At 34.9% G+C, this 24,763-nt stretch overlaps 1 protein-coding gene across 3 annotated transcripts in view; it reads right to left on the bottom strand.

Moving 5' to 3' along the window:
* Dnajc1 (DnaJ heat shock protein family (Hsp40) member C1) overlaps positions 1–24,763 on the bottom strand; it is a 200,852-nt gene that overhangs the window by 78,395 nt on the left and 97,694 nt on the right. For all 3 annotated transcript variants that reach the window (XM_063237927.1, XM_003463883.4, XM_013145999.3), the window contains exons 7-8: positions 23,920–24,010; positions 284–447 (exon numbers count right to left, since the gene is read on the bottom strand). In XM_063237927.1, the coding sequence (XP_063093997.1) occupies positions 284–447; positions 23,920–24,010 (255 nt within the window). The remainder of the gene's footprint in view (positions 1–283; positions 448–23,919; positions 24,011–24,763) is intronic.

A 24,763-nucleotide genomic window follows, 5' to 3' on the forward strand; every position in this document is an offset into this window, starting at 1 on the left:
GATAAATCTAAAACATACAATATTAAATACAGCAAATCAGATGCAAAGGAATATATATAGGATGAATCTGCTTACAAACTCCGAAAAGCAGGCAGAACTACCTTTGACATTAGAAGTCAGACAGTCAGCATCTGGAGAAGGAAAGGAAGACAGCAGCAGGAGGGACAATGTGCTAGTTGGCTCACTTGGTTCACCTTGCCATGGCTCCCTAAGCTGTATAACTACACTTTAGGTAGTTTTCGATATGTGTTTTATTTAATTAGAACAAGTTTTAAAAATTTACCTGTTTTTTCTGTGTTCTGTTCCTGCTTTCTAGCCAATCATCCATTTGCTCCTCAATTTCTTCTATAGAAGTTCCATGATCATAAGACTGGATATACGTATTTTCTAAAGGTGTGTATGTAGGAAATTCAGGTTTTGGCTTTTTAACTCTAACTTTCTTCTGTTCTAAAAAAAAAAAAAAAAAAAAGGTTTAAAAGAACCAATTATTAAGATTTGTTAAGAATAAACAAGTTTAAGTATTCTAATATTCTTCATATTCCATATCCTAAAAGATCACATTTTTCATCAAAACAGAACTGCATTATTATAAATAACTAACTTTACGTTTTACTATATATAAATCATTCAGTATTTTGATTCTTGATCTTAGCCAAAAGGCTAAGAAGCTATTATTGCAGTATTGTTAAGTAAAGTTCAGGGATAATGCTACAACGATTATGACAAAATTATATCAATTTGTATACAACTTCAGTTTTTGTCAAATTTCGTTTTGGTCTTAAATGCCTTAATCTTGTCTTTATCATATATTAGTTATACAATATTGGGTAAGTAACTTAATACTTAGAACAAGTGTCCATTTTCTCATTTACTAAAATACAATTGGTTCTAAATACTACGTACTTTACAGAGACAAAATCTAATCTGGCAGCATCAAGAGGGGTCATGTATTGAGCAGTCATCAATACAGTCATGTACTGCTCATGATGTTTCTGAATGCTGGTCCCATAAGGTTATGTCACCTAGTGATGCCATAGTCACCTCCGTTTGCATAAAGCATACTTACAATGTTCCCATGAGGATAAATCAACTAATGACAGACTTCTCAAAATGTATGTCTATTGTTAAGCAATACATGACTATGGATGGCCTTCAACTTGGCTCTCTAAAAAGTCCCATTTTGATTAGAGATAATACAGAGAAGAAAATTCATTCTTAATTATTGTCAAACTCACCAGCTTTTACCACCCTGTGTGCTTGCATGTACCATAATGTCACTAATAAAATCAGTATCAACAAACATAAATTTCTAGAACATGCAAATATGTCAACTCAATGAGAAAATGATTCACTAAATAATGCAGCAAAATTGAATAATCATTTGAAAGAAAAGTGGACACAATCTTATAACCACACTCAAAAAAATTCCAGCTAGATAAGAGATTTGATTTTAAAAGTCAAACAATAAAATCTTGTAAAATGAAATCTAAAAAACCCTGTAAGTGTCACTTAAAGGAAGACGAAATCTTAAAGAATAAAATCTAGATTTTACAAAAAAGACAAAAGATGGAATAAACATATAAACAGATATAAAGATTATATAGATTTCATAAACTGACAAGGGTATAGGCAACCCAATAGAAAAACAGGTAAAGGTCACAAATAGGCAATCCACAAATGAATATATCCACATGGCCAAGAAACAACAAATGATGCTCATATTCTGTAAAGGATTAAGAAATACAAATTGGGAGTAATACCAACTTCTGATTTGAAACTCATCACATGGATAGAAATTTTAAAATCTAATAATATATACTTCTGGCAGGGAAAAGGCTATCTCTAGATTGGTGGTAGAAATGTGAATTATTGTGTTATAGTCTTTTAAGAAAGCAATCTAAGTACATTTATTAAAATTAAAATATGTAACCTTTCCCCCAGAAGCATTAGAATGTAGAAGCATAGATGTATATGGGTGTGTATGTGTTTGACTTACTATTTTTTTTAATTTAAGGAAAAAAAGAAAAAAAAATAGAAAAAGGGTACAAGTTATACAGAATTTCAGAAAACATAAACAGTAGAAAATCACTAGTTAATAGATTACATATTGTTATCTTAGAAATAGTTGTTCAAGTTACAAAATTAAAGCATATAAAATGGACTTTCAAACAGTGAGACTGGAGACAGTTTTGTTCAATGATCCAATAAAACTCAGTAATATGATTATCTATCTTATACACTTAAATATATATGCAGTTACATTCTTTAGAGCACTTTCTTTTCCTTTCTTTTGCACAATGACAATCACACATTCTGGGTTTTATTACTCCCACAGTTCTTATTACCTTTTTTTTGAAGAGAGTAAAACCAAATGTGACATAACAGAATAGAGTCAGTCAAATCAAAAGGATGGACATAATAGATAATGTAAAAACAAAATACTAGGTGATCAACAATGGTTATCATTCTGCCTCTTGCTATCTTAAAAAGAATTGCCCATATCATCAGTCATAATAAAATTGAACAAAACAGTAAAGAATGAAACCAAAACATTGGAGACATTACAGGACTGTAAAAGAAGATAATAGTCAACCGGAATGGGCATCATAATGAATCTTATTGTCTTCACAGTTTTGCCTATACTTTCGAACTTGGTACTATCAAGCAAAACAGAATAGAGGAAAATCACTGACTTATTATTTTATTATAAAGATACAAAACAAGTCACATTAAGTGTTTAGTAGGAGAAATGACTGAATAAGTTTTGATAATGCACCCACACTGAGAAACACATTGCCATTGATATAAAATATAGAAACTGACAATGAGATTACCCTGTTTCAGTAATAAATGCAAATGCAAAAACATATCTAAGATTCCACATCTATAAAGCAAAATAATACTGCTCCAAACCCCTTTCTGTGCACGTGTATATATATATATATTCATGTAAATGTATTTTAATATTAATATAAGCATGGAGAAAAATATGAACAAATACACTAAGGTGTATGTGGGGCAGACAAGGAAACAAGACAGTACAGAGAGATGAACAACAGAGGAAAGAGAAGAAATATAACAGTAATAAATAAATAATATGTACATGTATATTTATACATTTTATAAAAGCATGGACATAAATATACAAATAAAATTTAAGACTATTACAGCATAAATCTGGAAGTTCACTAAATTTTGTGCTACTATAATTAATACAAGGCTTAGTTTTACCACCTAACATTTTGTACTTGGCAAAAAACCTTACATACAATAAAAAGGAAATGTTTTCAAAACTTGGGGCCAGGGATTTAGCTCAGCAGCATAAGCACTTGCCTGGCCAACCACAAGGTCATGAGGTCGATCCATGGTACCAAAAAACAAGCAAAATAAAACAAAAATAATCAAACCTAAATGTCTTTTTCTAGCTTTAATAAAACTTACATAATTAGTATAGATGCCGAACATCATGAATTTTGAAGGTAATGAATACATTATTTGTATTTCATTCAGTAAAAATAAATGTAAGATTTTTTTTTAGCAGCATGGTATTTACATGGAGAATTGTGAGTTAAATAAAAATACATACTAACTTAATGCAGGGAAGAATATTAGTAGAAAGTTTCATAAATTTTGGTCTCAAGTTAGATTGATTCCTGAAACAATAATTAAACTTGACAAAGGTAATACACCAAACTAACCAACCAACCAACTAAACAAACAGAAAAAAAATCAAGCAACAAAACCAAAAACAAACCAAAAAAGCAAAAGTAAAAGCCATAATTTAATAACTGTATAGTCAATGAACAGAAATGTTTTCCTCTTGAAAGAAAATCTTATTTGGTATGATCATTTCAAAAATGATAAATGAGCCAAATATCATCTTAAGCAACAGCTTCAATTTAATGCCCCTTCTAAAACAGTAGAAAGAAGTTTAGGCTCAGGAAACAAATAAACAAAAATCCTGCTGGAGCTAGAGATATAACTTTGTAGTAACACAGAAAAACAAAACAAAATGCACACAAAAAAATTTCTGGCCTACATAATCTGTCTTATTACATACTTGGAACATAAACTTCGTTTTTGAGTCTGCAATTTTGATCAAATATCTTCTGTCTCAATGTATAAGAGTGTTTCTTATGCCAAGACATAGTCATTGAATTGTGATTCAGGTTCTCTGGCCACAAACCTGGGGCTGTTTTTCAGATGTTAACACTTGTACTTTGATGCTGCCTGAAAATAGTGCAATAGAGTTTACATAAAATCACAGTATCTTAAATGTATGTTTTTCTTAATGTATGTCTTCTTAAATGCAGGGAGCATTGAGAATTTCTCTTGGAAAAATGTTAAGACAATAAACACTGGGGCAAACAAGTCAAAAAAACTGTAGTCACACCCTCTTCCTGCCACAGGGGCTACTGAGGTACCAGGACTTTTGAGACTGCCAGCTGCAATGAAGGTCCCCACCCCCTTCACCTGGGCGCTGTGAGAAGTGTAGCTCTAATGTGGCTCTCCTCCTCTCTGGAGTAGTGCGGCCACATGAGTAGCCTGGTTTGTTGGGAGTCTATGGGAGAACGTGTGCTTTTACAAGGGTCCAGAGGTACTTGGAGGCAGGCCTCACACAGGACGACCAGCACAGACCAGTGGCCTCCTTGATTCTCTTCCAGACAAGTGCTTCCATTGGAGGCCAAGAGCCACACCCAGCCTCCTCCTCAGATACAGAGGCACTGTGAACTTCTAGCCCAGCACTGCTAGGGTGCCACCCCAGAAAACCAGGTCAAAAAGCAAGTATAAGATCCACAAGTACCACAACATAAGAGCCCCAATATCCACATTTAAGAACAACGAACTTTTAAAACAGAACCTGGAACTCTAGGAGTCTGAGGTGGGAAGATCGTAAGTTCAAACCCAGCCTGGGCAACCCTGTGACTTAAAAAACCTTGTGTCTCAAAAGGAAAAATGAAAAGGGATGAGAATGTAGCTCGATATGAAGGCCCTGGTCTCATTCCCTGGTATTTAAATAAATAAATAAAGTGGAGTAGATGCAGCCAAAGCAATGCTGAGTGAACTTTAGCACTACGTTAAGAGGAAAGACTTCAAATTAACAATCTAAGCTTCTATATAAAGAAACTAGGAAAAGGTGAAAACAAGCTGAAAGCAACTAGGAAGAAGGAAATAATGAAATTAAAACAAACTCAATGAAACAAAACGGATTCTTTGTAAATATCAATAAAACTCATAAACATCTGGCAAAACTGAGAGAAAGAAGACAAAAGTTATCAAATATTAGTACGACTGACAAAGGGGAAATCATTACATGAAATGTAGGCATTCAAAAATAAATGAGTATTAGGAAAAATCTAGGCAAGTAATTTTGATACTTTAGAGGAACCAAATGCTCAAAAAAACTATTCTAATACATTCAAGAAATAGATACATAAAATAGATATTTGAATAGCTTACAAAGGAAATGTAACTTATAATTTGAAAACTCAAAACAAAACAAAACAAAACAAAACAAAAAAAACAAAAACAAAACTAGATGGCATCACCAGAGAATTCTGCCAAACATTTAACCCAACACTATACACTCAGGTTTAGAAAATAGGAGGGAACACTTCTGACTCATTACAGGAAGCTGGAATTAGCATGATATCAAAGTCAAAGACAGAATGAAAAGAGAAGATGAATGCTTATGATTGGGAAGTTTGTGTCCCCTCCAGAACTCAGGCTGAAACAATCTCCATGAAGCTGGGCCCTTCAAGGGAGCAATTAGATTATGAGGGATGCATCCTTCCTTAGGAACTGAATTAGATCAAGTCCTCACACAGGAGGTTTCATCAGACTCAGAAAGAAATGTATTCACACGTTCTCGGTCCTATGAGTAATCTGGTGGGAGTTACTCATAGGAAGGGAGGCTTCTAGAGGAGGAAGGGGACAAGGCAGGAACAGGAACAATGGATTGATCTTATGTTATGTGAATGTATGGAAATGCTACATGGAAATCTCGTACTCTGTCTGATTACAAAGTAGTCAGTTCAGACAGCAACAAGAAGCTACACAGAGTTGGGTCCTCTCCTCTTGGGTTCTTTATACCATGCAGGGACACATCATTTATTCCCTTCACAGGACACAGGAACAGGGGCCTCTTGAGATTAGAGACCTGGCCCTATCAGATACCAAACCTATCAATACCTTGCTTTGGACCTCCTAGAAGGACTTTATTACAGATGAGAACATTATTATTATTATTTTATTTCTTTTTTGGGGTGTGTGTGTGTGTGGGTGTGTGGGTGGGTCTGTCTGTCTGTCCGTCTGTGTCTGAAACAGGGTTTCATTGTATACTCTAGGCTGGCCTCAAACTCACAATGATGCTCCTGCCTCAGCCTCCCAAGTGCTGGGATTACAGGTGTGCACCATCACACCTGGTCATTACTTTTTTTTTTTTTTTTTTTTTGTCTTTTTCCTTTTTATCGGTACCAGGGATCGAACTCATGACTGCCTGCTTGCAAGGCAGGCGCTTATGCCGCTGAGCTAAATCCCCAGCCCCTCTGGTCATTACTTTTTAAGAGACAAAATCTCACTATATTGCCCAGGCCTGTCCTAAACACTTAGTCTCACATAATCCTCCTGCCACAGCCTCTGAGGTAGCTGAGACTGTAGGCACATACCACTGTCCCCAGTTTATTCTTAGTTTACATAAAAAGGCAAAGGAACCAGAATTGCTACATTTTGAAAAAGGAATAAAGTAGGAGGAATCACTTAACCCAATTTTAGAACTGGTATGACCACATAATCTTATTGCAAGAAGGAAAAAAATATAGACCAAGGAAATGGCACAAAGAGGTCAGAAATAACATACAGATATGTAAGGGCAGCTGAGTTCAGAGATAGGTTTAAACGTAATTCAATGAAACAGGAATAATTATTCAAAACACAGCACTGGAACTATAGGCAAAAAAAAGAACTTCAGCCTCAACTTTATACCTTAGGGAGATATTAACCCAAAATGTATCATAGATCTGTATAGAATGTAAAATTTTAAATTTTTATAAAAATAGAGGAGTCTTTATAAACTGAAACTTGATAGAAGATCTTTGATATGATACCAAGGCACAGAAAACATCAATAAACTGTACTTCATCAAAATAGAGAACTTGCTCTATGATGAAAATGTAAGTTATAGCCTGGGAGAAGATACTTGTCATAAAAGGGTTCATCTAGACTATCAGAAGAACTCTGGAAATTCAGCAGTAAAAGATTCAATTAGAAAACAAGCAGAAGATAAGATTTCACTGAAGAGAATATGTGAATAGCAAATAAGTACATGCAATGGTCACCATTTTTAGCCGGTGGGGAAATGCAAATTAAGTCCATGATGAGAAATCTCTACACACAATTAAAAAAAATTAAAAACTGCATCAATGCCACTTGCTGGTGAGAATACACAGAGAACAGGGATGGTGAAAGTCTGCAGTGGTACATGTGCCATAGTCTCACCACCAACGTACTAGTCTCCACACTTTGCCAAAAGGAACACAAAGTGGTACAGGCACTTTGGAAAACCAGTTTTGACAGTTTCTTTAAACTAAAAGCTGTCTATATAACCCAAGAATCTGGGGCATCTATCACAGATAAACGAAACCTAGGTTCACACAAAAATTCTTCTATGATTGCCCAAGGCAGGCTTATTCATAATAGTTCAAAGTTGTAAACAACCAAAATGCCCTGGCAAATGGTAAACAAACTGGAAACTACAAACCATGGAATATTATTCGTTGAAGAAAAAGAATGAATTAAATGATACATCGAAAACTTGGCTGGATTTCAAAGGCATAATGAAAAAAGCATACGTGAAAACAAATCAATAAAAAAAACCCAAATCAATCTTAAAGCGTCACCTACTATATGAGTCTCAAAATCACATTCTCAGAATGACAAAATTATAGAAATAAAAAACAAATTAACAGTTGCCAAATATTAGAGATTTGGTTGGGGGGAGGGGAGGAGATGAGGATGACTATAAAAGGAAAATGAGAAAAAAGAGGCAACAGTGCTAACAAGTGCCTCTGTGGATTGAGATGGAGACTACCTCAGCGTGCTACAACAGCACAGAAATATTGGTTCACTGTTACCAACATCAGTATCCTGGCTTTTTACCATAACAGAGTTAGGAAAGATGTCAGCAACAAGGAAACTAAGTGGACCTTTCTGTGGTATCTCTGCAACTTCTGGTGAGTCAAAATTATTTTAAAGTGAAAACTGAAATACAAAAGCAATCCATGGCTTTTTGTAGCAATAATGAAAAAGAAAAAATAGCTCTATAATTAAGTGAAGAGGTACTTGCAATTTGGTTTAAAATTTCTAGAGACAGCATCAAAACTAGATTCAAAAGAACATCTTATATATGGAAAAAAGAATGGCATGGTCTGGATAGCTGTGCTGATATCTCAAAAAGTTGTTTTAGTGATGGCAAAGACTTTTTTGTAAGAAATATTACTGAAGAGTATGAGAGTGGAAAAGAATAATATAGTATTTCTAAATTTTTTTTATTTAAAGGAAAAGAAACAAAACAGATAAGGGTACAAGTAATACAGAATTACAAAAAAAAGGTAAGAAATCACTAGTTAATAGATTACATATTGTCATCTTAGAAACAGTTGTTCAAGTTACAGGATTAAAGCATACTAAGTGGACATTCAAACACTGACACTGCAAACAGTTGTGTTCAATGATCCAACAAAAACTCAGTAATATGGTCATCTATCTTGTTTATTTATTTTTTTTGGTCTTTTTGTTTTTTTTATCAGTACCAGGGATCGAACTCACGACTGCCTGCTTGCAAGGTAGGCGCTTATGCCACTGAGCTAAATCCCCAGCCTCTATTTTTTTTTTTTTTTTTGGTCAACTATCTTGTTCTGAATATTTTTTTAAAATTTTATTTAAGGAGAAAAAAAACCAAAACAAAAAAAGGGTACAAGTTATACAGAATTTCAGAAAAAATAAACAGTAGGAAATCACTAGTTAATAGATTACATATTGTCATCTTAGAAATAGTTGTTCAAGTTACAAAATTAAAGCATATAAAGTGGACATTCAAACAGTGAGACTGCAAACAGTTCTGTTCAATGATCCAATAAAACTCAGTAATATGGTTACATATCTTATACACTTAAATATACATGCAGTTATGTCCTTTAGAGCACTTTCTTTTCCTCTTTTTTGTACAATGACAATTACACATTTTGGGTTTTATTACTCCCACAGTTCTTATTACTTTTTTTTGAAGAGAGTAAAACCAAATGTGACATAACAGGACAGAGTCAGTCAAATCAAAAGGATGGACATAATACATAATGTAAAAACTAAATACAAAGTGATCAACAATGGTTACCATAATGCCTCTTATGGCCATCTATCTTAACACATCAAAACACACTTGCAGTTGTATCCTTTAGAGCACTTTCTTTTCCTCTCTTTTTTACAATAACATTTACACATTTTGGGTTTTATTACTCCCATAGTTCTTATTACTTTTGGGGGGGAAGAGAATAAAACCAAGTATGACAAAACAAAGCAGTGAGTCAAAACAAAGGATAGACATAGCACATGATGTAAAAACAGAGTACAAGGTTATCAACAATGGTTACCATAATGCTTCTTGCTTCCTTAAAAAGAACTGCCTATATCATTAGGTATAATAAAATTGAACAAAACAGTTCAGAACAAGACCAATAAAACCTAAACATTGGAACCATTACAAGACTTCAAAAGAGGATAATAGCCAAACCAGAATGGGCATCATAGTGAATCTTATTGCCTTCAAAGTAGTTCCTACACCCTCAAACTTGATACTATCAAACTGAACAGATCAGAGTCTAATCAGTCAAAACAAGATAGTGGGAGTAATATAGGCTTCAAATCAAGTTAACAGAAAATCAAAAAAGTTACTATAATATATCCTGCTAATTTTTTTTTATTTTTCCCTTAATTAAAAAATAATAATAAAATAAAAAATAAATTTTTTTATGAATAAGGGGGAGATTGAGATAAAAGAGGGCACAACAACATAACAATACAGGTCAAAGCATGACAATTTCAGCAACCTAGTGCTTCACCACAAGATAACCCGACTTAACAGTATTTACCGTAGTGTCTTTTTCCTTGAAATATTTGAATATAACTTTGTATACTATAGCATAAAACATATCAAGACAGTGTGAAACCATTCAAGTGGATGAAAGTATTACAGGGTATTTAGAACCAGCTAATGGAAAACGAACAATGGTTTCTATATTATTTCTTTGTCTATAAAAATTTTTGTTTATACTATCACATATAATAAAATCCAGTAAGATACAGCCTGATAAAACCAATGGAGACAGAAGAGCAACAGTTTGGTGGGACTCAAATTAAGATGCTATTAAATCAGCACTAGCTATTATTATGTCTTGTTTTCTTCAAAATAGCCGTTCATTTCATCACAGGCAATAATATCAAACAGCCCAGAAGAAAGCCATTCCAATTAATGAGTGAAAACTTTATAAGGCTTCAAAGCCACATAATGGGGAATCATGATTACCACATATTTTTATATGTTTGAATCATTTCTTACAATAGGGAAACTATACGGTATTCATACATGTGAGTTTGATTTATTTCCCTTATGAGTATGGTCTCAAGCTGTGTCCATTTATTTATAAACACATCAATATGATCCTTATTTATAGCTGAGTAGTACTCCATTGTATATAAATACCACAACTTTTTTATCCATTCCTCAGCTGATGGACACTTGGGTTGTTTCCAAGATCTGGCGATTACAAATTGTGCTGCTATAAACATAGGTGCACATATATCACTGTGCTATGATGCTTTCAGTTCTTCTGGGAATATGCCTAGAAGTGGAATAGCTGAAACAAATGGGACTTACAATCCCAGGTTTCTGAGAAATCTCCAGTCTGACCTCCACAATGGTTGCACCAGTCTACACTCCCACCAACAGTATAGGAGAGTTCCTTTTTCCCCCACACCCTCTCCAGCGTTTGTTTTTGGTGGATTTTTGATCCTGGCCATTCTTTCAGGAGTGAGATGGAATCTCAGTGTGGTTTTAATTTGCATTTCTCTAATGACTAATGATGATGAACATTTTTTCATATATTTATTTTCCATTTCTATTTCTTCATCTGAGAAGTGTGTATTCATCTCAGACGCCCATTTTTGAACTGGATCTTTGAATTTTGGGGGCCTGATTTTTTTAAAATCCTTTATACGTTTTAGACAGAAGTCCTTTGTCTGAGGGACAGTTCACTAAGATTTTTTCCCATTTGTGGGTTTTCTTTTCACTATGATGGAGATTTCTTTTGACATGCAAAAACTTTTTAATAAGAGGTGGTCCCATTTATTCTGGGAAGTATTTCCCGTGCGGTTTGAGTCCTGTTCATGAATTCTCTAGCTACCCCTATGACTTCAAGGTTTCTACCCAATTTGTCTTCCAATAGATTTAGTGTTTCTGTTTTAATATTCAGATCTTTGATCCATTTAGATTTTAATTTAGTACATGGTGATAGACATGGGTCTAGCTTTAGTTTTCGGCAAATGGAGAGCCAGTTTTCCAACACTATTTATTAAAGAGACTGTCATTCTTCCAGTGAACATGTTTGGCTCCTTTATCAAAGATAAGGTGGTTGAGTGTGTTTGTAGTTGTGGTTGTATCTTCTAATCTATTCCACTGATCTTCGGATCTGTTTTGATTCCAGTACCATGTTGATTGTACTACGGTTGCTTTGTAGTATAACTTCAAGTCAGGGATTGTGATGCCTCCTGCCTTGCCTTTGTTGCTTACAACTGTCTTTGCTATTCTAGGTCTCTTCTCGCTCCAGATGAATTTTAGGAGTGATTTCTCTAGATCTATAAAGTATGTTGATGGTATTTTTATTGGGATTGCATTGAATCTGTGTAAGAGTTTTGGGAGAATGGCCATTTTCACAATATTTATTCTTCCTACCCATGAGCAAGGGATGTCTTTCCATTTTCTGAGATCATCTTCAATTTCTTTTTTCTGTGTATTATAATTTTCCCTGTATAGGTCTTTCACTTCTTTTGTAAGAGTAATTCCTAAATATTTCATTTTTTGGTTGCTAGTGTGAAGGGTGTGGTTTCTTTCTCTCTCTGTGATTTTGTTGTTAGTGTATAGCAATGCTATTGATTTTTGAGTATTGATTTTGTATCCAGCTATATTACTGAATTTATTTATTATATCTAAGAGTCTTTCAATGGAGTTTAGGGGGTCTTCTATGTAGAGTATCATGTCATCTGCAAACAAGGATAATTTAACGTCTTTTTTTCCTATCTTTACCCCTTTTATTTCTCTCTCTCTCTCTCTCTCTTTTTCAATTAGACTTGTTCTGGCTAGTATTTCCAGTACTATATTAAATAGGAGTGGTGATAAAGGACATCCCTGTCTTGTGCCTGATTTTAAAGGCCTTCAATTTTTGGCCATTTAGTATGATACTGGCTGTTGGTTTGTCATAGATGGCCTTAATTATATTGAGGTAAAGATCATCTATTCCAATTTTCTGTAAAGTTCTTATCATGAATGAATGTTGGACCTTATCAAAAGCTTTTTCTGCATCTATAGAAATGATCATGTGATTCTTACTTTTGGCTTTATTAATATGGTGGATTACATTTATTGATTTACGTATGTTGAACCATCCCTGCATGCCTGGGCTTAATCCCAGTTGGTCATGCTGTATATCTTCTTGATGATTTGCTGCATCCTATTTGCCAATATTTTATTGAGGATTTTGCATCTGTGTTCATTAGGGAGATTGTCTGTAGTTCTCTTTTTCAGTTGGGTCTTTCTCAGGTTTTGGTAGCAGAGTAATATTTGCTTCCAGGAATGACTTAGGAAGGATTGCTTCCCTTTCAATTTCATTGAAGAGTTTGAGGAGTGTCGGCATTAGGTCTTCTTTGTATTTCTTGTAGAATTCTGCAATGAATCCGTCTGGGCCTGGGCTCTTCTTTGTAGGTAAGGATTTAATTACATTTTCAATTTCATTAATAGAAATTGGGTTATTCAGCAGTTTTACATCCTCTTGACCTAGCTTTCGTACTTCATATGTTTCTAGGAATCTGTCTATTTCTTCTGTGTTATCAAACCTTTGAGAGTAGAAGTTTTCGAAATAGGTGTTCATGATCTTCTGTATTTCTATAGAGTCTGTAGTGATTTCACCTTTTTCATTGCTTTACATGAATTTGAGCTTTTTCTTCCCTTTTTAAAAATAAGGTTGGCTAGGGGCTTATCAATTTTATTTATTCTTTCAAAGAACTAACTCTTTGATTCATTGATTCTTTGGATTGTTTTCTTAGTCTCTATTGCATTGATTTCTGCTCTGATTTTTATAGTTTCCTCTCTTCTTTTGGTTTTGGGCTTGACTGGCTCTTCTTTTTCTAGATTTTTGAGGTGTAGCATCAGGTTATTTATTTGTATTTGTTTTGTTTTCCTGATGTGGGAACTCAGTGCAATAAATTTTCCTCTGAGGACGGCTTTCATTGCATCCCACAGATTCCGGTAAGTTGTATCTGTATTTTCATTTTCTTGTAGGTATTGTTTAATTTCTTCTTTAATTTCCCCTGAGGCCCACTGATTACTCAAGAGTGTGTTATTGAGTTTCCATGTGTTTGTGGGATTTTTGCAGCATCTTTTATCATTAATTTCTAATTTCAAAGCACTATGATCCGATAACATGCAAGGGATAATTTCAACTCTTTTGCATTAATTTAAATATGTTCTGTGAGCTAATATATGGTCTATTTTAGAGAATGACCCATGTACTGTTGAGAATAATGTGTATTCTGATGTTGTTGGATGAAACACTCTGTATATGTCTATCAAGTCCATTTGTTCACATGTGATTCAGTTCTGTTATTTCTTTGCTGATTTTCTGTCTGGTTGATCTGTCCCTTGGTGTCAATGGTATGTTAAGGTCTCCTGTTACAATTGTGTTACTGATAATTTGATTTTTCATTTCTGTTAATACTTGTTTTATATAACTGGGTGCTCTGGAATTTGGTGCATATATATTTCAGATAGTTATCTCTTCCTCTTGCAGTTTTCCCCTAATGAGCATGCAGTGACCTTCTTTGTCTCTTCTGATCATTATTGGTTTAAAGTTCACATTGCCTGCAAATAGAATGGCTACTCTTGCTTTTTTTGGGGGGGGTTCCTGTTGTGTGAAATATTGTTTTCCACCCTTTGACTTTCAGTCTGTGAGTGTCCTTCTGGGTTAGATGGGTTTCTTGTAGACAGCATATGATTGGATTTTGTTTCTTGATCCATTCTGCCAGTCTATTTCTTTTAATTGGTGCATTGAGACCATTTACATTAATGGTTATAACTGTTATATGTTGGTTTATTATTCACATGTTATCTTTCTGCTGTTGCATCTTTATCTTTCTGTTCTGTTTAATTATCTGCTTTGCTTAGTGGTTTTTTCCTAAGTGTTCTTTCAATATTTTTTGCAGGCTTAGCTTGGTGATCATGAAGTTCTTCAGCTATTCTTTGTCATGGAAGTATCTTATTTCACCATCAATTGGGAGGGCACATCAGTCTAGGTTGGAAATCATTTTCTTTAGGATCTGAAATACTTCACTCCTTGTCTCTTCTTGACTTTATTGTTTGTGCTGAGAAGTCTGCTGTGATTTTGAGAGGTTTTCCTTTATAAGTGATCTGTCTTTTCTCTCTGACAGCTTTTAATTATCTATTCTTGTGTTCGATTTCTTGGATGGTGATTATTATATGTTTGGGTGTAGTTTTATTTTGGTTATGACTAAGTATTTCTAAATTAACTAATTCAACAAATATTTACCAAGTTCCTACTATGTGCTGGGTATAATTCTAGGCCAGTGCTGGCAATTCTTATGGAATATGAACTGCAGTGAGCTGTTTGTTATCATTGAATGTTCTAAAAGGTTTGCCATCACCAACCTAGGTTCTAGGGTTACAGCTGTGAACAAGACTTTAAAAAAATCATGGGGCTGGGGATATAGCTCAGATGGCACAATGCCTGCTTAGCAAGTGTAAGGTCCTGAGTTTGATTCCCAGTACTCACCAAAAAAAAAAAAAAAAAAAAAAAAGAAAAAGCACCTCGCCTGCATGGGTCTTGTCAACTGATGCATTGGTTTTCAATATTAAGTAGGTACCAATTTCCAAATTAACAGGTAAAATTGGAATTGAAATTTGACTAATCTATAGCCACAGGCATATATTCAATGGAAAACTTTTTGGAATCATTTCTGTGGGAAGATTAAGACCTTGTTATATTGGCATATACACAGCATTGATTTTAAGTATTAAGGGATGCATGACAAATTTATACTTGAGCTGTATGATTTTAAAAATTCACACTTCTACTGTTATCAGAGTACTTAGGACAAAACACTGTTCTTCAGGTATTTTTTGCTTACATTTAAAATCTTTTGGAGTACTAGATGTCCATTAGGTTTTATAACATAATATAGCCCCTAAATTAAAGTAAGGAGGTTTTTTCTCTTTCTCTCTCTCTTTTTTTTTTTTTTTTTTTTTGTTTGAGACAGAATCTTGTTTTGTTATGTAGTCCAGCCTGGCCTCAAACTCATGGCAATCTTCCTGCCTCAGTCTCCTGAGTGCTGGGATTACAGGTGTGTGCCACCATACCCAGCCCCACGTCTACTGGAAGCAGTGGTTGGCTCTGTGTTTTCTCATCAGTTACAGCAGATTCTCCCCACCAAGAGCACCCATCTTATCACAGGAAAAATACATACATATACTGGAGCCACTCTCCAAATCCCCATTTTCCTCTGTGCCAGCAACCCCACAGTCAAGTTACAATTCAGTACCAGCATCTGCATTTTTCATGAGCTCATCTTCTGGAGAATTGATGTTCCTTTATCTTAATGAAGCTGAATGCACTGGCATCCTGATATTCCTTGCCTCACCATATTGAGCGACCCTCCTTTGTGTCCCTCTCACATCCGACCTTAGGTGTGCCACTGGAACACGCACAGGGGCCACAAAAAAAGAGGCCAAATATGGCAAGAGTCTTAAATTGTATTTTTACAGATACAGACATGGTTGGCAGGAAGGTCTGATACTTTTATTTTGTTTTCAATTAAAAATCATACAAGCTATAGAGCAAATGGTAAGAAAATACTAATTCTTCTAATTGTTCTTCTCCTTTTGTCTATGCAGATTATGACCTTTATAAATAACTACGTCCATGAAATCAAACATTTCTTGATAATGTGATCTTTCAAAATAGCTAGAAGAAAGGATTTTGAACATTTTTACCACAAAGAAAGAATGTTTGATGAGATGCTAGCTCTAAGTTGAATATTATGCAATATATACATGTATCAAGTTGACATGGTACTCCAGAAACATGTGCTCCTTTTAAATGTCAATTAAAATTTTTAAAAAAGAATAATCAATTTAGCATTCATAAAGGGCTGTTTCATATACATAAAATTTACTTCCATTGATCTAGAGCAGGGGTATGGAAATAGAGTAGCTCAGTGGTAGACTGCTTGCTCAGCACACCCAGGGCCTTGGGTACAATTCTCAATGCCACAAGTTAACAAAAGCTATTTAAGATAAAGCTTATAAAATTAGAGACTATCAAAAATAGTCTGAATACTCTAAAGCTCTAATTTTATAAATATTCAACTTATTTAAAGCCACATATAAAATTAATCAAAGGTCTATAATGAGTATGTCACAAAAATGTCCTAAATAGATAGTAAAATTTTTTTTCTACAAAAAATTTCTCAGAATGGGTTGGGGGTTTAGCTCAGGGGCATAAGCACCTGCCTGGCAACTGCGAGGTTGTGAGTGTGATGCCCGATATAAAAAAAAAAAAAAAAAACAACCTCAGAATTACAGTGGAAGTACTTCAAAGAATCAACAGGGATCTCATCTTATTAAAAGTTTTTTACACAACAAAAGAAATCACCAAGAGAATGAAAAGAAAACTCATAGAATGGGAAAAATTTTAGCCAACTGCCCTCAGACAGAGGACTTACATCAAGACTATATAAAGAATTGAAAATAAACAGGGCCCCCTAAATTGAAAAACCCAATAAAAAATGGGCATCTGAGATGAATATGCACTTCTCAGATGAAGAAATATAGAAAGACACATCCTTGTTCATTTGAGCAATGTAAATTAACACAACACTGAGATTCCATTTCACCCCAGAAAGAATGGCTATTGTCAAGGAATCAACCAATAACAAATGCTGGTGGGGCCCTGAAGAAAAAGCAACCCCCACTGTTGGGAGTGTAGACCGGTGCAACCACTGTGGAAATAAGTATGAAGATTCCTCAAAAAACTAGGATTGGAAGTCTCATACAATCCAGTTATTCCCCTTCGGGGCATATCCCAGAAGAACTAAAAACATCATACCACAGTGATATATGAGCATCCATGTTTATAGCAGCACAATTTGTAATAGGCAGATCTTGGAAACAACCCAAATGCCCATCAACCACAGAATGGATAAAAAAGATGTGGTATTTTTATACGATGGACTACTACTTAGCTATAAGGAAGGATGAACTTGAGGCTTTTATAGGGAAATGAATGCAACTTGAGACCATACTCAAAAATGAAATAAACCATACTCACATGTGTAAATACTGTATTGTCTCCCTAGTGTAAAAAACTGAAAGAGTAAATGGAATCCAAAACATACAACAGACGTTGTGAAAGTCAAAGAAACTGGGACTTCTGGGAAAACATGGCAGACAGATAACAGCAGCTATGGAGGATCTCTGAAAGACTCGGCTCAGAATTCAGGAATGGTGCAGAGTAAGGAGACATAAACAGGTGGAGATATGCTCTGCTGACCCAGGAACGAACTGGGCTGAGAGAAACCAACTTGGAATGCAGTCCTGGTGCTAGAATAGGAACAGAGGGGCCTCAGTGTGGAGGCTGGAGCCCACGCCATTAGAAGCTGCGATTTGGGTTTCCCGCCACACGGCGGCTGCGTCTACATTGGCTTGGCAAGGAGAGAGACGCGCCGAAGCTCTAAGAACCGGAATCAGCGAACGGAGTTGAAAACAGGATGGGCGGGGAGCCGTGCACTGACTTGTGGTGAGGTGAGTGAGAGAAACTGACACTCTACCACAGTTTGACTCCAGCAGAGGACATTCTGGGACTGGGCAGACTTGTGGGAGCGGGGCGCTGCAGCGACTCCAGCCACATATCCCCCTCTCAAGTGGGATTGGTGAGAAGTGCCTAGCCTACGTGACGCTGCTGGCGGACCCAGTAGGCTAGCCCAACCCAGATCCCAGAGCCTGAGGGTGGCCTGGAGGGGCGGGCCCCCGAGTAGGCTGCCTGGTCTGGAATTTCCTGGTGTGCTGCGGTGGGTGGGAACACCTAGCCGGAGCAATTCGATCAGGCTGTGGCTGACAGGGAGGGAAGCTGGGCCTCCTATATAAACTTGCATATATAAGGAACAAAGAATATGGGAAGAGGCAGCAACAAGAAAGGCTCCTCTGCCCCTAATCCTGAGAATCAGGTAATAGCGGACACCGCACCAACAGACATAAAGCGCCATCTAGAGAGCCTCATAGATCAGTTCAGGAATGAAGTTATTAATGACCTGAAGCTAGAAGTAAGCAGAATAGTTAAAGAAATGCTAAGCACCACCCAAGAAAAAACAGATGGTGGAATGGAAGAACAGAAAAAGAGGGGAGAATTGTTTGATGGAGAAAATAGAGAAAGCATAGAATACGTGAAGCAGGTTCAAAGGGACTACCAGGAAACTAAAAACTCTATCGAAAACTGGCATAACAGCTTGAAAGAAACTAAGGACAGACTATCTGAACTGGAGGGCAGATTTGTAATATGGGAGAATGAAACGGAAAACTTCTTAAAAGTAACAAAGAAACAAACAGCAATAATACAAAGACAAGAAGATGATAAGAGGATCCATAACTTAAGAATTAAGAACATAAAAGAAGTAGGGACACAAACAAATGAACTACAAAAGCTACTCACAGAAATAATCTAGGAGAATTTTCCTAATTTAGCAAAAGGTAGATACTCAGATGTATGAGGCATACAGGACCCCAGCCACCTATAACCCAAACAGAGCAAAACCCAGGCATATAATAATAAAAATTCCAGAAATTCAATACAAGAACAGAATATTAAAAGCTGTCAGAGACAAGAAACAGACCACTTACAAGGGAACACCCATCAGAATTACAGCAGATTTCTCTGCACAAACCATCAAATCACGAAGAGCGTGGGGGGAAATAATTCAAGCTTTGAAAGATAATAATCTCCAGTCAAGATTGAAATATCCTGCACAACTGTCCCTGGAAATTGATGGAAAAACAAGGTGCTTCCAGGATAAAGAGGAACTGGGGGAATTTGCAACCATCAATTCAACTCTACAGAGAGTATTGCAGGATATTCTAAAAAAAGAAAAATACAAAGAATCCAGAAATAGTGGCGGGGAGGCCACAATGAATGGAGCAGAGAACAAAATGAAGAAGACAAACTGACAACTAATGACAGAAAAAGAGCTCAACAGAAATGAGGCAGAGAAGATTGGATGATAAGAACAGCTATTTTGGAGAAAATGACATCTTAATAGGTAAAACTGATTTAGTATCATCTTGTTTTGAAGTCTCATCAAGCTTTTGTTCTTCTGTCTCCATTGGTCTAAACAGGTTGTATCTTATTGGATTTTATTATGTACGATAGTATAAGCAAAAACTTTTAAAGACAAGGAGATTATACAGAAACCATTGTTCATTTTCTGTTAGTTGATTCTAAATACCCTGTAATGCTGTCATTCTCTTAAATGGTTTTACATTGTTTTGATATATTTAATGCTACAGTATACGAAGTTGGTTTTTTTTTTTTTATTTTTATTTATTTATTTATTTTTGTCTTTTTCCTTTTTATCGGTACCAGGGATCGAACTCATGACTGCCTGCTTGCAAGGCAGACACTTATGCCGCTGAGCTAAATCCCCAGCCCCAGTATACGAAGTTGTACTCAAGGATTTCAAGGAAAGAGACAATATGGTAACTACTTTTATGTCAGGATTATCTTGTGGTGAAACACTATTCTGCTTAAATGGTTATGTTTTGATCTGCGCTGTTTTGCTGTTATGCCCTCTTTTATCTCAATCTCCACTCCATTATTTACTTTTTTATTTTTATCCTTTTAATTAAGGGAAAAATAAATAAAAATAGCAGGATATATTATAGTAACCCACTTTGACTTTCCATTATCTCGATTTAAAACCCTGTATTACTCTCACCATCTTGTTTTTGACTGATGTCCCCCTATTCTGTTTTGCTTGATAGTACCAGGTTCGGAAGTTTAGGCAACAGCTGTGAAGATAGTGAGATTCATTATGACGCCCATTCTCGATGACTTTTATCTACTTTTGAAGACCTACAATGTCTCCAATGTTTTGGTTTTGTCGGTTTTGTTCTTTACTGTTTTGTTCAATTTTATTATAACTGATGATATAGGCAATTCTATTAGAGATAGCGGGAGGCATTATGGTAACCATTATTGATCACCTTGTATTATGCTTTTACATTATCTATTATGTCCACCCTTTTGATTTGATTGACTCTGTTCTGTTATGTCACATTTGGTTCTACTCCCTTCCAAAAAAGTAATAAGAACTGTGGGAGTAACAAAACCCAAAATGTGTAATTGTCATTGTACAAAAGAGAGGAAAAGAAAGTGCTCTAAATGATATAACTGCATGTATATTTAAGTGTATAAGATAGATAACCATATTACTGAGTTTTGTTGGACCATTGAACAGAACTGTTTGCAGTGTCATTGTTGGAATGTCCACTTTACAAGCTTTAATTTTGTGACTTGAACAATTATTTCTGAGATGACAATATGTAATCCATTAACTAGTGATTTCCTACTGTTTATTTTCTTCTGTCAATCTGTATAACTTGTACCCTTTCTCTGCTTTTTTTTTTCTCCTTAAATAAAATTAAAAAAAGAAAAAGTCAAAGAAACTGTTCAAAAGGAAAGAACAACTGACTAAGAAAGGGGAAAGGAGAAAAGAAAGGAAAAGATATATATATATATATATATAGATAGATATATAGATATAGACAGATATACATATATTAGGTTACAATATTACTAATCTATCAAAAAGAATGGTTAATGCTTTCATTGTTTGATTTTTTTATGCCTATATCTTGTAATCTGAACAATTAATTTGAAGATAACAATTAATGATTTGAAGATAATAATTAATGATTGTTAATCTATTTATTGTTTTGTTACATTGTTTTATATCATTTTTATTCTTTTTATTTAAAAAAACTTCTCAGAAGGTATTTATTTTAAAGAAATTACCATTTTCCCACTTTCCATCCCCTAAAATACTAATTTATAAGACTGTTATACCCTACTCATAGTAGTTCTGGGACAGCCCCCTGAGAGTGCTGCATGACCTGGGCAGAAAAGCAGACAGGCACAAGGGCAGATTAACAGTTAGGTCATGAAAGACAGGCAGCATAAAATAGCTACTGCTAATTTGCACGAGACACATTTACACAATTAAGTAGATGGAAATGTTATGAACTCAGTATTCCAATGATGTTCTTTAAAATTAAGAAGAAGAGGGGCACACTAGGGGATTTGGAGCTTTTATGTATTAATTCTAATGTATACAATACAGAACACTGTAATGAAGTTAACAAAATTAATTAAAAGATTCTTTGCATGTAACCATCAGAGACTACATTAAAAAATACATGACAGTTCTGACATTGTTAACAGTGAATGTGATTGTTTTTTATCATTTTAATAGTTGATTCACTACCTTTTCCATATATTCACTGATATAAAAAACATGAGATGAGAGACAATTGATTATTCAGAGCCTAAAATAAGTGTTGTTTTTAATACAACTCTGTCTATTCCATTGAGTTTTATTAACTGATAAGTTAGTGAAGAATTTTCTAGGGTTTTAGAAGACAATTACACATTTTATTGAAGACAGAAAGAAGTTTCAGGTATTTACCTATTTACATTTGTCTTTACATAATCTTTTTTTTTTTTTTTTTGCTAAATAACAAAATAAGAATTGGAGAATGTTAATCAAACTCTTAGGCAGAACAAAAATCTGTGAGCAAGTTTGGGAAGGTGATTATGGCCCTCAAAAGGAGCCTTGACATTATGATAAATACTTTTGGCCAGGTGTTTAGCTCAGTGGCATAAATTAATTTTTTTGTTTAACCTTTCTCGTTTCATAAGGGTAGTGCGTATACTTAATCCTTTATTGTTAAGCCAGTTCTAACACATATCAAAATTATAACAAGTGTTTTGTTACAAAAACTAGATAAAAGTGATAAGATGACTCTGAGAGTAATGAAATACTGTATATTTACATTGCTCTACAGGTAAATTTTAGATCAGGTAGATTTTTTTTTGGTCTTTTTGAGACAGGGTCTTGCTATGCAGTTCAGGCCACGCTTGAGCTCACTTTGTAGCCCAGATTGGTCTCAAACTCATAACAATTCTCCTGCCTCAGCCTCCTGAGTGCTGGGGGAAAATTTTTTTGTTTGAACTGGGAATTGAACTCAGGACCTCATGTTTGCCAGGCAGGCACCATGCCACTGAGCTATATCCCTAGCCTCTTTCCTTCCAAATAAGTTTTTTTTCTCTTTGACTAATCCAAAGGCCTAAAAAAAGATTAGGTACCAATTTTACTTTAACAATTATATAAAAATTACATTTAGAGTTTTATTTGCTACATCTACTTTCCAACACATATCTACTTAATCTTAATATGGAATCTTATCCTAACTCTTCCACCTTCATGGAAGTCTGCTTTATAAAGTTATACAGTTGATCTGAACATGACACTTTTTGAATTAAATTCTGTGTCCCCTGACATAGAGTTCCATATGGACTGATGTGTGGTAGACATTTAATATTCATGGTATTACATTAATTTTAATATCTACCTATTCATCCACTTACTGAAAATTTACTGTGTGAAAGGACACTGTCAGAGGCTGTAGACACAAGGATGAAAAAGAAAGTCCCCATTCAAAAGATGCCCAGGCACACAAAGGATTGTGTTAGAAGGAAGAAGAGCTCTCTCTAGTCCCGGGAACTTGGGGACACAGCCATGAACAGATGACGAGCCTGCCTCATGAAGCTTACATTCCATTGGGAGGAAATGAGATATAAACAAAAGTAATAAATTGTTAAGTAGTATTAAAGGCGATGAATAAAATAAAGCAGTGTAAAGACAGAATGTACATATATAGGAAGGATGGAAACATGGTAAAATTAGACAAAAAGACCAGAACTTGGGAAATGTCTTCTTTAACAGTATGCTCAACTTTTCCTAAAATCTAGAAGAATGGTCTTGAGTGTGCATCAGAAAATGTCTTTTCAATACATTAATAATTTATTCAAGGTTATTTATACTACATAACAATGCTGCAAATGAAACAAAACTTTCAAAACAAAAATCACTGATATTTTCACGTTTCCCAGTTACTACAGCAGTGTTACTGTAGCAGTTGCTTACATTTGACATTAAAAATCAATTGTAATTTCAGTACTAGAGTAGACCTTGGCAGATTTTTGGTGGCCCTACTTGAGGAGTTGTATAACCCCATGTCGATTTTATCCTTCCTTCTGATAACAGACTTTGGATGGTTCAGGAATAGAATACTTTTAATAGACTTTGGATGGTTCAGGAATAGAACACTCATAATACATTATATACAACTGACTACTGGCAAAAAAAAAAAAAACACAAAAAACTTAGTTACTGCTAAACTTAAAGGAAAATCCAAATTTAGATCATTGGTTTACATGACATTGTTAACACAGTAAGACATTTCAAACTTACTTTGAAGTGTTTCAAGTTCAATTCTAGTCAGTGCATCTTCTTTTTCCTTCAATTTTGTTTCTTTATATTTAGCGTAAAACTGCCCAGCATCCTTAAAAAAGAAGTTGTAAATTAGCATAAAAATCAGTTTAGACAGTATTTTCCCTATAACTTTCTTTTGTAGCAGTACATAAATTTTAGAAGTAGCATTTTTGTTTCAAACTGTATGAAAATTGATGAACAGAAGAAATTGAATAAACAGCTAAATCCCAAAGCTACATGAACATAAATTTGAGTAAATTCTTTCTTCTTTTACATGGAAAAGAGGTCACTACTTTCTATTTTCTTCCACTGTGTGGTATTTTCTTAATATTGTTATTATATGTACAGATAGATGAAAAACTCACTTGCTGAACTGAATTCTTTGATATAATAAATTATATTATTGTGATTAACAAAGTGCTGGAGCTATTTTCATAACAGTCCCTTAACTGCAATACATTTTCAAAAATTACTATATGCAAATCTGATCATTAACGTATATGGCTACAGAGATGTGAGTGGAAGTTGTCACTCCCCTTTCCACCACCTTTAAAGACTTGTACCAAACAGCCATAATGGGGGCCTGAGGATGGAGGCTGAGAACACACAAGGTGTACAAACACACAAGTGTCAAGATACAGTGGCCAAAGTATCAATGAATAGCACATAGGTAAGACTTTAGCAAGGGATTAAAAAAAAAATAGTAGGTCTTAAATAAATCACAGACATGAAAATAAAGAAGGTGATGCTCTAGGCATAAGGTGACCTGACAATGAAAAAAGCCAAAGAGATCTTTTCCCACACTCCTTGACTCAAACTTCAT

Source organism: Cavia porcellus, unplaced genomic scaffold, assembly GCF_034190915.1.
Source record: "Cavia porcellus strain 051 isolate PalLab524CR breed Dunkin Hartley unplaced genomic scaffold, mCavPor4.1 scaffold_27, whole genome shotgun sequence".
Lineage (NCBI taxonomy): Eukaryota > Metazoa > Chordata > Mammalia > Rodentia > Caviidae > Cavia > Cavia porcellus.